Below are 14,692 nucleotides of genomic sequence, written 5' to 3'. Positions count from 1 at the left end.
AATATTTATTAAATTTTTATAAATTAGTTAATCCTTTTATAATGAATAGTTGGAAATTTTGTATTCATTTTATTGCAATTATAAATAATATTTTGTTAAAAAAAAGATTAAATATAAAATTATAAATTATGAAATTCTATTTATAATTGAGTAAATTAAATTTAATATTTTTCTGCCAAAAATGAAATTCAACTTTAACCATACACTTATTAATTTCTAACTTAAATTAGAAGCATTATACTAATTAATTACTAACTAATTTTGATATATTTTTAATATTTCATCTAAAATTTGTATTTATTTCTTATTTGGTTAGTATTTATTAAAAATTTACTCTAATTTAATGTCTTTCTCTGGTCAAGGAGTTGATAATTATGATGGTTTATATTTGGTAAATTAGATAAATAATATACGTTTGTTAATAACATTCTTATTTTCTTCCATATTTTAAAATAGGCAAAAGAATTTCAAAGCTGCAACAATACTCGAAAGAATAGCTTTGAAAATATGAATCTACCAGAGGCTCTGAATCCATTAGAAATAAAGAATACTTCAATAACTGCTACAAACAAATCAAAAAAACTGCAATCTATGATAAATTATTCTAGAAAATAAGAAAGCTTCAATTTAAATAGAAGGACAAATACTGTAATGAGTGAAAGGGTTCAATCTACCAAAGAAGATTATAAAGATATCCATAGTAATTACAGTTAATTGAAAACTGTTGGAGAAGATGATGTCGAGTAAAAATCCTCCTCAGAAATTGCAAAAGAATTTTAAAAATAAGTTTATATGAATACAATGAAACTAAATGGCAAAAGAAATGGGAGAAGTAGCACTTTGCCTTCAAACGATGAATAAATTAAAGCTTTGTAATAATTTGCTGTTTAACAGAATAATATCAATACACATTTCAATAAATTTTTTAAGAAAAAAATAAGAATAACTAATATTACTCCTGGTAAACAAAATACTGTTTCAAATAAATCAACAACTTAAAATAGTCTGTAAAGTTCTCCTATAAGTTACTAATAAAAGGATTATACCCAAAATAATAACTTCATGATTTTTAGTAGAAAATCTACTTTAGCTAATGCAGCAAGTCCTATTAATGATCAGAAGCTAGTCATATAAATATAAGATTTTTACTAGAATAACAAAACAAATTAGCTAAGTAGTTATGATGATTCACTAAACTAAAATAGAAATTCTTCTAAAAGTGATACAAAAAATTTGTCCACTCCAATTAATTCTGTTTATTATAAAAACCAAGACAATTCTTAGAGCAATGATATTGTTTATGCAATCAATCCAGATAGATTCTCCTCTGCAAAAATAAAGAAAAAATTCAGAGGAGCTAATGGCTTAACTCCTTAAATTTTAGAACTTTGGATCAACGATACTCTAACAGAGGCTTAAAGTGATAAATAGTTTAATGATTCCAAATATAAAACTCATAATTATCTAAGCACATATAACTTAGATAGAAAAAATTTATTTAGTAAGGTAAATTATTTTGAATTATTTTAAAAAGTATAAAGTAAAAAGAAAGCTAAGTAAGTGCATTTAATATATATTGAAAGCCATCAATTTATGATTCAAAAATATTATGAAAAATAATCCTAAATTCTATTAATTATAAATAACCTACTAGGATTTTTATTTAATTTAAAGCTTATTTTATAAATGAAAATGTTTATTAATTATGTTTGCAACTTATTCAGAAACATTAGAATGTGAAATGTACTTTAAAATTTATATTTAAAGGGAGTGAAGCACGAGGGTATAGATAGAATTTACAGGTGTCTATTCGTTTATAGCTTTGGGTTTTATGAAATGCTTTATGAAATTTTAGAACATTTAAAGGAAAAGGACATTATAATTAGCTAAATTTGGAAGGTATTTGGGATTTTGCTTGAATATTGTGCAAGAGGAGAATTCAAAACTACTGTGTGCATTTTAGAAAAAGAAAAAGAAGAGGCTGTAGAAACTTTAAAAAAAAATATTGAAGAAAAATAAACTTTGATTAAAGAGATTGAACAGAAAGTATATGATTAAGGTGATAAGTATTTGCTAGAAATTCGCTCTCTAAAAGCAGAACTTGTACGTTTTTATAAAAAATATAGAAAGATAATATTAATTAACAATTTTATTCTTAGGAAAGCTTGTCAAATGAAAACGCTAGACTAAGTGAAGATAACAAATTTTTAGATGAACAATTTAATTAAGAGGCAAAAACAAGACTACAATTTGAGCATAAAATTAATGAAATTTACAGTATACACAGGGAATTAAATACTAAATTTTAGCACTTGATTACAGAAAAAGATTCTTTGGAGTTTGATTTGAAGAATATTAAAGCTGATTACAATCAAAGAAATGAAGAAAAATTATTATATCAAACTAAATATACGTAAGCAGCAAAAGATTTAGAAGACCAAAAAATTATCAACAATAGAATTTCTGAAAGAAACAAAACTCTTGAAAATATTATATTAGAAAACAGCTCTTAAAATGATAAAGTTAGTTTGTAGAATAAAGAGCTAAACGAAGAATTAATTAAAAGGTAGCTCAAAATCGATGAATTAAACTTCCAAATTGATAACCTCAAAAGTAAAATCGATTTTAATAAATTTAGTTTAATATTTCATTGTTAAATTTAGTTTAGATTTTAATTGTTAAATTTAGTTTAAATTAGATAATATGCTGAGAGCAGTAAGAGAGTGGAAGAAAAGAAATCAGAAATGCTGAACGAGAAAGAATATTATGAGCAAAGACTAAGAGAAAAGTAGAAACTCATAAACGAAATATAAGCAAAGCTTAATTTGAAGGAAAATTAATACTCAGAAATAAGTTATAAACTTGAATATGATCAAGCAAAATTCAAAGAATAAGCTGAAGAATTAAAGGAAAAATAAAATTTAATTTACAATCTTTAAAAACAGCTAAAAGGTATTTAGATTGATTTAGAAGTAAGCCAAAATACAATAAAAAACTAAGAAATCGATATGTAAAATTTGGAAAAGTGTATAAGAGAATATAAAATGGGTTCAGCTGATTTAGAATAGTAGTATATAAAAGCAACCAAATAAATAAATTAAATGCAAATATAATTAGATAATTAGTAACTTGAAGTCAAAAAATGGATGGTAAAAATTTATTTTTCAAATAAAAATAAGTCAAATTAACAACTTTTTATTTAATTTAACTATTTTTTAGGGGTTTTTTGAGGAAAAGGATATTAAATATCAATAATTATAGAATGAATATAGGATACACATGGATAATTATCAAAATCAAATATAGATCCTAAAGTCTAAAGTAACTAAGTTAGAGCAAGAAAATAGGAAAATACTTAACGACTTTTAGATCTAAACTTTGTAGCTGAACCAATTTTCTAAGGAAAAAGATGAATTCTAAAACTAACTCTTTGAAGCTCAAAAAAAATTACTTGCATTAAAAGACATAAATTAAGATCAAACTTTCCACTCGTCTAATATTGAAAATTCTTTGACTGATAAAATACAAATCGTAGAAGAACTTAAAAGACAAAATATTTAAATTTTGACAAATTTCACAGATTATAAAATAAAATTAGAATAAACACAGAGAGAATTAACATCAATAACTAGATAGTACAATGAATTTTAGCAGTAAACTGAAATAAATATAGAAAATATCCATGCAAAATATTTAAAAGAACTAAGGTAAATTAAAACAGCTAAATTATTTTTCAGATATTGTTTGCATAAAATTTTAATGAAAATAATATTTTTTTAGATTTACTAAATGATAAATTAATTAATCAATAAATAAATTTAATCTAGCATTTATAGGTGTAAAGATGTAAAAATTCACTATATGGAGTATGAAGATTTGTATGCTTCACTTCTAAGATAATTAGATAATTATAGGATTCTAGATGAAAAGTTAAAGGAGAGGGAATCTACTATATAATTTTTGAAGCAATAAAAAGAGATTATTGAAGAAAATAGAAGAACTGTTGAAAAATCAAAATCAGATTTAGTTTCCAAAATATCAAAATTACAGGGTTAATACGATGCATCTCTTGTAGAAATTAAAAATTTGAAATAATAAATTGAATACTAAAAAAGTTCAACAACTAACTAGCAAGAGTAGCTAGGTAGACATTTTACGAAGGAGCTCTAAGAAACTAAAGAAAATTATGAGGAATAAATCAAAAATTTAAATAATACTTTAACTTAATAGATTAAAGAACTTGAAGGTTAATTCAAGTACACTTTATAAAAAAACATTTCTTTAAAGGAAGAAAATGAAAAATTATAATAATCTAAAGTTTAATTGGAAGATGAAATAATATAATTGAAGCTTTAAAGTATATAACCTCCTTCCTCCCCAACGAGAATGCAAAGCACTATATAATCAAGGACCAATTCAAAAGTTACTAAAATCAAAGAAAGTGAACCTAGTTCACCTTTGAAATCTCCAGCTTCTATAAAATCACCTTAATTGAAAGCTCAAGTCTCTAATGATTAATCTTAATAAATATCTCTTGAACTAATAAATAAGATATAGCCCTTGCAAATTGATAAAGAAATTTAAACAACTAATAGAGAATATATAAAATTCTAAGAAGAAGATGAGGTTTAATTACAGGTTTTGTAAAATATCACAAATGTTTAACAATTATAAAACGATTCAAAAAGTATTATTGATTTATACAAAGTCAGATAGCTTGAATCAGATTCTCTAGCAACTAATTTGCAACCTTCAGTAAAAAAATTAAACAACATACAATAAATTTAATTTATTTTATTAAGGTAACACATAGAAACGAAACTGATGAAAGAAGAGATTTCAATAAGAAGAATTTATAAAAAGTTTTAAATAAAAGCCAAGAAAGATAAACTAATAATCCCAATAGTGATACTTAATTAAATACCAATAATAATAATATCAATAATATAAATACCAGGCCTTCTTCTGTTGAATAAAAGCATAGAGTAACTGTTATACATTAAAGAAATATATCAACAGCATATGAATAATTAAAACCAAGTGAAAGATATCCAACAGATAAATATGTTAAAAAACCGTAATTTTATATTTTCGTTTTTAAAAAATCATTTTTTTAATTTAAAATTAGGAAATTGAGTAATTAAGAATTAGCTAAAATCCTTAATACATCTTTCTAACATGACAAATAACAAAGCAAAAAGTGAAACAAATACATTAATTAATTTTAAAGTAGGTTCTAAATAATAAAAAATTTACGAAAATAATCAATTTTATTACTAAAAATATTCTAAATAAATGTAAATATAATGAAGAACATTGATCTATTTATCTATATATCTAAAAGTGTTGAATAAGTAAATATAGTAAGCATTTATAAATAATAAAAGCAAATAAATAAAAATAATTTAAGTGGGAGATTTATTAATTATAATTAAATTTTAATATATTAAATTAAAATTACATTACAAAATCATTAAAATATATTTTATTTTTTATATAATTGCCCTCCTTTTTTAAATCTTAAAATAATTGTGCCCTCATTTTACAAATTAAATTTTATTCATAAATACATTTAAAAAATAAAAAAGATATTTTAAATAGCAAAGTGTTAAACTATAAAAAAACATAAATTTACAAACTAAGAAAAATATTTATAATTATCATTAAGTCGGTTAAAATTTAATTCCTTAAATTAGTATTTTATTTATTTAGTAATTGAAAATAAAATCTTAATATGAAAAGATAATATTTATCCGTTAAGTATTTTTGTATTAGAAGAATTTATTTGATAAAATATCTTATCTTATCTATCTTAAAAAAAAAAAGATTTTTTATTAAAATATAAATTTATATTATAGTTTTTTACTGATGGAAGGCTGGGTATAAATAAAGACAGGATGTTCATGGAAATAAAGATATGGATTCATCTCAAAATAAGGAAGTTTTAGATATTTTGATGATCAGACTATGACTGAATTAAAGAGAGATTTTAGATTAAAAGATGTATAAATTGTACAAGATAGAATGAATAAAATTATTAAATTATAGGGTAGTAATGAATCGTTATAAATAAAAACAGACTTAAATGAATTATGGTATTAAAAATTAATTTAGGCAAAAGTTTAATCTATGAATATCTCTTATATTCCATAGTTTTAAGACTAAGTGTTTATCAGAATGAATGAGTAAATTCAAAATGTTTAATTGTAAGAATAATAAAACATTGATCCAAATGATGCAGTTAGTGCTCTATAGCTTACAAATAAAAATAATACAAAATAGTATACGAATATGCAATTATAAAGAGATTAATATTATGCTTACATATAATAGAATTAAATTAGAACTAATTAGCTTTAAAATTAAAACCAAGTTTTTTAAGAAGACAATAGGCAAAATGGATTATAATAATTAGCTTAAAATCTAAATTAATAGATAACTAGCTAAATAAATATTCCTTAATCTATGAATCCAAGCAATTAAATATAGCAGTAAAACAACTTAAAAGCCTAAAATAGAACTAATTAGCTTTAAAATTAAAACCAAGTTTTTTAAGAAGAAAATAAGCAAAATGGATTGTAATAATTAGCTTAATATCCAAATTAATAGATAACTCGCTAAAGAAATATTCCTTAATCCATGAATCCAAGCAATTAAATCTAGCCATAAAACGACTTAGATACCTAAAATAGAACTAATTAGCTTTAAAATTAAAACCATGTTTTTTAAGAAGAAAATAGGCAAAATGAATAAAAATAATTAGCTTAATATCCAAATTAATAGATAACTAGCTAAATAAATATTCCTTAATCTATGAATCCAAGCAATTAAATTTAGCCATAAAAGAACTTAAAAGCCTAAAATAGAACTAATTAGCTTTAAAATCAAAACCAAGTTTTTTAAGAAGAAAATAAATAAAATGGATTATAATAATTAGCTTAATATCCAAAATAATAGATAACTAGTTAAAGAAATATTCCTTAATCTAAGAATCCAAAAAATTAAATATAGCAGTAAAACAACTTAGATACCTAAAATAGAACTAATTAGCTTTAAAATTAAAGCCAAGTTTTTTAAAAAGAAAATAAGCAAAATGGATTATAATAATTAGCTTAATATCCAAATTAATAGATAACTAGCTAAAGAAATATTCCTTAATCTATGAATCCAAGCAATTAAATTTAGCCATAAAAGAACTTAAAAGCCTAAAATAGAACTAATTAGCTTTAAAATTAAAGCCAAGTTTTTTAAAAAGAAAATAAGCAAAATGGATTATAATAATTAGCTTAATATCCAAATTAATAGATAACTAGCTAAAGAAATATTCCTTAATCTATGAATCCAAGCAATTAAATATAGCTGTAAAACAACTTAAAAGCCTAAAATAGAACTAATTAGCTTTAAAATTAAAACCAAGTTTTTTAAGAAGAAAATAAGCAAAATGGATTATAATAATTAGCTTAATATCCAAATTAATAGATAATTCGCTAAACAAATATTCCTTAATCTAAGAATCCAAACAATTAAATCTAGCCTTAAAACAACTTAGATGCCTAAAATAGAACTAATTAGCTTTAAAATTAAAACCAAGTTTTTTAAGAAGAAAATAAGCAAAATGGATTGTAATAATTAGCTTAATATCCAAATTAATAGATAATTCGCTAAACAAATATTCCTTAATCTAAGAATCCAAACAATTAAATCTAGCCTTAAAACAACTTAGATGCCTAAAATAGAACTAATTAGCTTTAAAATTAAAACCAAGTTTTTTAAGAAGAAAATAAGCAAAATGGATAAAAATTAGCTTAATATCCAAATTAATAGATAATTCGCTAAACAAATATTCCTTAATCTAAGAATCCAAACAATTAAATCTAGCAGTAAAACAAGTTATAAGCCTTAAATAGAACTAATTAGCTTTAAAATTAAAACCAAGTTTTTTAAGAAGAAAATAAGTAAAATGGATTATAATAATTAGCTTAATATCCAAATTAATAGATAATTCGCTAAATAAATATTCTATAATCTATGAATCCAAACAATTAAATCTAGCCGCAAAACAACTTAAATGCCTAAAATAATTAAAACAAGAGAGAAGTTGAATATAAATTTGAAAAAGATTAGCAATAACAAAAAAAAGACTAAGGTGTCTTTAGCAATATAAAAGACTCTATAATAGGTAATTTAAGAATTTTGATTTTAATTTAACAGCAACCAAACAATAAATAAATAAAATAGTTAAAAAGGAAGATTATTATGATGAGAAATTTGTACTTGAACTTAATAGCAATATCAATTTAAAAAGGCAAGTTAATCTAAAAATTGACGAAATAATTGTGCCTATTGTTATTTAGACAAGTCTATTCAATTAGGAGCAAAATAATAGCACTATTTAATATAACTCTATGCAATATATTCAGCTTTAGAATATTTTTGATTAGTAAAGAAATACTTTCCCAATAAAAATATCTCTCTCAATATTTCTAATGCTCATAATTGTGTTTAATCTTATTTAATGGCAGAAAAATTAGTTAATTTACACTTTTTGTTCAATAGTAATATCTTAATTATATGTCTTATTTTAACATTTGAAGTCTAAATAAGTTGCTACCAAATACAACGTCCAAGCGTTCACTGCCGTTCCCCTGAATATCAGTGAAATGTATACAATCAATCAGCTTTTAGAAAAACTTTGTTAAATCAACAAGAATATAATCATCTTTGAGAAAGAGAAAAATAAAGAGTTATTAATTTTAGACAAAAATATAGAATTTGAATCTGTTTATTAAATACAAATTAAAGACTCTACAATTTTTTCAATTAAAATATTCACCAAAAACTATGAGTATCTTGACTCAATCATAGAAAACTTTACTTAGAATTTTACCTCTAAAACTGGCATCTGGAAAGAAAGTCAGCAGTAAAACATTATTTAAAATTAGATAAAATATATTTATTATTTAATTTTATTAATATATTGAAGCTTTTTAAAATTTGCAATAAATTCTCACTTCAAATACCGTCAATCCTCTAAGTTAAGGTGCCGAAAATAAAAAATTAAAAAAAAATTTGTACACCTTAACCTTAAATTAAAAGCACCTTTACATAAAGAGCACCTTAACTTTAAGAATCAACGTCAACGGTATATTATTTTTAACATGATTTAATATGATGAATTGTTTAAAAATGATCAATTAATATTATTTTAATTATTTTAAATAAATAGAAGACCTGCTCTTAACTAAAATCCTGTTTTAGATGTAATAGAGTAAAAAATGTTGATGTACTTTTCAAAGTATTAAGTTAATAAAGAAAATTAAACATAATCACTAAGCTGTTACCTTTATGTAATTTTTAACTTTTTAAAAGATAATTGGTAATTTTTATATGAGATATTTTGCTTAATTTGGTTACTGCTTAGGTTAAAAAATCAGGTAGAACAATCTAATTGGAGCTTTTATTCTAATTGGTCTTTACTTATTAATTATGGAATAACTTTTACCAAATTAACCTTTTATCTTGAAGAAATATTTTTAAGCTTAAGGACTGATATTACAATTAATGAAAAAGCATATAACTATTACTATAAAAAAGATATTTATAAGATAGCTTTTAATTAAGAAGAGATTTAAACCTAAGATAAAATAAATCATTTTGAAGTTTTATTTCTGTGTGCAACACTTTTAGCAAGTTTTGTCTTTAGAGACTCCTATAATGTGATATAAATAATTTTATTATCTGCTTTAAAACCTATTTTGTTAAATAGATATTTCCATATTTATTTAATTATTTTTTTTGGACCATTTGTGATAGTGTATAAATTATATAAGCTGATTTTTAGATCTTTTAAGTACTCGTGTTGAATTTTTTCAATATTACTATTTTTTTTCATTAAATTCTTTGAGAGTTAATGTGGCACAAGGAGCAGATCTGGAATTTGTTTACAAAGATAATAAACAAATTAAGTTGAATTCTTCTAAGCTGGCAGTATACAAAATTACTAACAATAAGAATGTTCAATCTGTTTTGAATATGGCTAGTCAGCAAAATATTAAGCATTTTTTTGTAAAAATAAGCACTATTATCATAAAGATTGTATTACAAAATGGATGAATTCCAGTAATTTTTCTAGAAAAAGAAAATGTCCTGTTTATAGAGTAGAATTATTAAATTGAACATCCATTATTAATTTATATTTATCTATTTTTTTCTATAAATTATTTTTATTTAGATAAATTAAAGTAATAAATAAGCCTAAAGTTTTTTCACAAAATAAAATTTATTTAACAAAAATATTATTATGAACTAACTGTTGTAAAATTTTTAATTAAAAGCATAAAATTATTTCATATTAATCAAAAATATCAAAAATTAAAAAAATGTTCCAATAACCTACTTAATATTTCAAATTGTTAAATAAATTTAAATTTTTATTTTAGATTATCTCATCAAGTTTAATTATAAGTAAATAAAATAAATAATTTATGACATGGAATGGAGAATCAAAAACGGATTATATAATTTTCTATAGCCTTTAGGTTACATTACAAACTCAATAAAATATATTTTATTTTTTATATAATTGCCCTCCTTTTTAAATCTTAAAATATTCATTGTGCCCTCATTTTACAAATTAAATTTGATTCATAAATACATATAAAAAAATAAAAAAAGATATTGTATATTTATTTTAAAAAGCTAATGGCTATATATTGTTTTGCAGCAATAGCCATTTTTTTAAATAGCAAAGTGCTAAACTATAAAAAAACATAAATTTACAAACTAAGAAAAATATTTATAATTATCATCAAGTCAGTTAAAATTTAATTCCTTAAATTAGTATTTTATTTATTTAGTAATTGAAAAATAAATCTGAATATGAAAAAATAATATTTATCCGTTAAATATTATTTTTGTGTTAGAAGAATTTATTTAGGAATTTATTTGAAAATATCTTAACTTATCTATCTTAAAAAAAAGAAAGATTTTTTATTAAAATATAATTTAAATTTTAGTTTTTTACTAATGGAAGGCTGGGTATAAATAAAGAGAGGATGTTCATGGAAATAAAGATATGGATTCATCTCGAAATAAGGAAGTTTTAGATATTTTGATGATCAGACTATGACTAAATTAAAGAGAGATTTTAGGTTAAAAGATGTATAAATTATACAAGATAGAATGAACAAAATTATTAAATTATAGGGTAGTAATGAATCGCTATAAATAAAAACAGACTTATATGAACTATGGCATTAAAAATTAATTTAGGCAAAAGTTTAATCTATGGATATCTCTTATATTCCATAGTTTTAAGGCTAAGAGTTTATCAGAATGAATGAGTAAATTCCAAATGTTTAATTGTTAGAATAATAAAACATTGATCCAAATGATGCAGTTAGTCCTCTATAGCTTAGAAATACAAATAATACAAATTAGTATACGAATATGCAATTATAAAGAGATTAATATTAAGCTTACAAATAATAGAATTAAATTAGAACTAATTAGCTTTAAAATTAAAACCAAGTTTTTTAAGAAGCAAAAACGCAAAATGGATTATAATAATTAGCTTAATATCCAAATTAATAGATAACTCGCTAAAGAAATATTCCTTAATCTATGAATCCAAGCAATTAAATCTAGCCGCAAAACAACTTAAATGCCGAAAATAGAACTAATTTGATTTAAAATTAAAACCAAGTTTTTTAAGAAGAAAATAAGCAAAACGGATTATAATAATAAGTTTAAAATCCAAATTTATAGATGATTCGCTAAAGAAATATTCCTTAATCTATGAATCCAAGCAATTAAATCTAGCCATAAAACAACTTAAATGCCTAAAATAGAACTAATTAGCTTTAAAATTAAAAATAAGTTTTTTAAGAAGAAAATAGGCAAAATGGATTATAATACTTAAGAAATATTCCTTAATCTATGAATCCAAGCAATTAAATCTAGCCATAAAACAACTTAAATGCCTAAAATAGAACTAATTTGCTTTAAAATTAAAACAAATTTTTTTAAGAAGAAAATAGGCAAAATGGATTATAATAATAAGTTTAAAATCCAAATTTATAGATAATTCGCTAAAGAAATATTCCTTAATCTATGAATCCAAGCAATTAAATCTAGTCGCAAAACAACTTAAATGCCTAAAATAGAACTAATTTGATTTAAAATTAAAACCAAGTTTTTTAAGAAGAAAATAGGCAAAACGGATTATAATAATAAGTTTAAAATCCAAATTTATAGATGATTCGCTAAAGAAATATTCCTTAATCTATGAATCCAAGCAATTAAATCTAGCCTTAAAACAACTTAAATTCCTAAAATAGAACTAATTAGCTTTAAAATTAAAAATAAGTTTTTTAAGAAGAAAATAGGCAAAATGGATTATAACACTAAAGAAATATTCCTTAATCTATGAATCCAAGCAATTAAATCTAGCCATAAAACAACTTAAATGCCTAAAATAGAACTAATTTGCTTTAAAATTAAAACAAATTTTTTTAAGAAGAAAATAGGCAAAACGGATTATAATAATAAGTTTAAAATCCAAATTTATAGATAATTCGCTAAAGAAATATTCCTTAATCTATGAATCCAAGCAATTAAATCTAGCCGTAAAACAACTTAAATGCCTAAAATAATTAAAACAAGAGAGATGTTGAATATAAATTTGAAAAAGATTAGCAATAACAAAAATAAGACTAAGGCGTCTTTAGCAATATAAAAGACTTTATAATAGGTAATTTAATAATTTTAATTTTAATTTAACAGCAGCCAAACAATAAATAAATAAAATAGGTAAAAAGGAAGATTATTATGATGAGAAATTCGTAAGTAAGCTTAAAAGCCATATCAATTTAAAAATGCAAGCTAAGCAAAAAATTGAGGAAATAATTTTGCCTATTACGACTTAGACAAGTCTATTCAATTAGGAGCATAATAATAGCACTATTTAATATAATTTGAATCAATATATACAGCTTTAGAATATTTTTGATTAGTAAAGAAATACTTTCCCAATAAAAATGTCTCTTTTAATATTTCTAATGTTCATCATTGTGTTTAATCTTATTTAATGGTAGAAAAAATAACTCATTTACACTTTTTGTTGCATAATAATATCTTAATTATGTGTCTTATTTAAACATTTGAAGTCTAAATAAGTTGCTATCAAATGCAACGTCTAAGCATTCACTGCGGTTCCCCTCAATATCAGTGAAATGTATACAATCAATCAGCTTTTAGAAAAACTTTGTTAAATCAACAAGAATATAATCATCTTTGAGCAAGAGAAAAATAAAGAGTTATTTATTTTAGACAAAAATATAGAATTTGAATCTGTTTATTAAATACAAATTAAAAACTCTAAAATTTTTTCAATTAAAATATTCACAAAAAACTATGAGTATCTTGACTCAATCATAGAAAACTTTACTTCGAATTTTACCTCTAAAACTGGCATCTGGAAAGTAAGTTAGCAGTAAAACATTATTTAAAATTTGATAAAATATATTTATTATTTAATTTTATTAATATTTTGAAGTTTTTTAAAATTTGCAATAATTTTTCACTTCAAATATATTATTTTTAACATGATTTAATATAATGAACTGTTTAAAAAAGATCAATTAATAATATTTTAATAAAATTTTTTAAATAAATAGAAGACCTCCTCCTAACTACAATCCTGTTTTATATGTAATAACGTAAAAAATATGGATGTACATTTCAAATTATTTAGTTTATATAAAAAATGTAAGAGGACCAGTAGTAAGATGGAATATTTATGTGATTTTTAACATTATAAAAGATAATTGGTAATTTTCATATGAGATATTTTGCTTAATTTGGTTACTGCTTAGGTTAAAAAATCAGTAAGAACAATTTAATTGGAGCTATTATTCTAATTGGTTCTTACTTATTAATTATGGAATAGCTTTTACCAAAATAACCTTTTATCTTGAAGAAATATTTTTAAGCTTAAGGACTGATATAAAGAAATAGATTACAATTAATGAAAAAGCATATAAAAATTACTATAAAAAAGATATTTATAAGATAGCTTTTAAATAAGAAGAGATTTAAACATTAGATAAAATAAATGATTTTGAAGTTTTATTTGTGTGTGTATCGCTTTTTGCAAGTTTTGTCTTTAGCGACTCCTATAATGTGATACAAATAATTTTATTACCTGCTTTAAAACCTATTTTCTTAAAAAGATATACCTCATTTCATTAAGCAAAAGGTATAGTGTCATTTATTATAACTATCCAACTTTATGTGATTTTTGCCTTTGTAATTCTCTCAATTATTCTAGATATTTTAATAGTAGGAAATTTTTTAGCGCACTTACATTAGAGTTTATAAGGCACAAGTAACAGATTTGGAATTAGTTTATAAAGATTATTAACAAATTTCTTTGAATTCATCAATTTAGACATAAAACAAAATTAATAACAATTATAATGTTCAATCTGTTTTGAAAATTACTATCCAACAAAAGACAAAGCATTTTATTGTAAAGATTGCACTATTATCATACAGTTTTTTTAACAAAAATGGTGAATTCAGGTTTTGTTTCAGCAACAAGATGTCCTGTTTGTAGAGTAGATTTATTAAATTGAAAATCGATTATTAATTTATAATTATCTATTTTGTTTGTTTAAATTATTTTTATTTA

At 22.0% G+C, this 14,692-nt stretch overlaps 3 protein-coding genes across 3 annotated transcripts; all 3 read left to right on the top strand. All coding sequences in view use genetic code 6, as the record gives it.

Moving 5' to 3' along the window:
* Positions 1-343: 343 nt before the first annotated feature.
* Positions 344-5,204, top strand: TTHERM_000588919 (hypothetical protein; the record flags this gene model as incomplete). Its single annotated transcript, XM_012798566.1, has 9 exons — positions 344-391; positions 457-1,506; positions 1,768-2,103; positions 2,160-2,613; positions 2,689-3,149; positions 3,220-3,707; positions 3,828-4,755; positions 4,803-5,077; positions 5,129-5,204. 9 exons carry the CDS (start codon positions 344-346, stop codon positions 5,202-5,204), a joined length of 4,116 nt encoding a protein of 1,371 aa, XP_012654020.1.
* Positions 5,205-5,868: 664 nt separating this feature from the next.
* Positions 5,869-9,863, top strand: TTHERM_000588918 (transmembrane protein, putative; the record flags this gene model as incomplete). The annotated part of the gene is made up of 4 exons (XM_012798565.1): positions 5,869-8,179; positions 8,239-8,920; positions 8,984-9,142; positions 9,227-9,863. 4 exons carry the CDS (start codon positions 5,869-5,871, stop codon positions 9,861-9,863), a joined length of 3,789 nt encoding a protein of 1,262 aa, XP_012654019.1.
* A 1,162-nt stretch (positions 9,864-11,025) lies between these two features.
* TTHERM_000588917 (transmembrane protein, putative) lies at positions 11,026-14,577 on the top strand (the record flags this gene model as incomplete). The annotated part of the gene is made up of 3 exons (XM_012798564.1): positions 11,026-12,751; positions 12,811-13,492; positions 13,677-14,577. 3 exons carry the CDS (start codon positions 11,026-11,028, stop codon positions 14,575-14,577), a joined length of 3,309 nt encoding a protein of 1,102 aa, XP_012654018.1.
* Positions 14,578-14,692: the final 115 nt, after the last annotated feature.

This window comes from Tetrahymena thermophila (genome assembly GCF_000189635.1).
Source record: "Tetrahymena thermophila SB210 genomic scaffold scf_8254580, whole genome shotgun sequence".
NCBI lineage: Eukaryota > Ciliophora > Oligohymenophorea > Hymenostomatida > Tetrahymenidae > Tetrahymena > Tetrahymena thermophila.
Note: the sequence above shows the minus strand (reverse complement) of the source record. Positions and strands in the feature narration are given on the sequence as shown.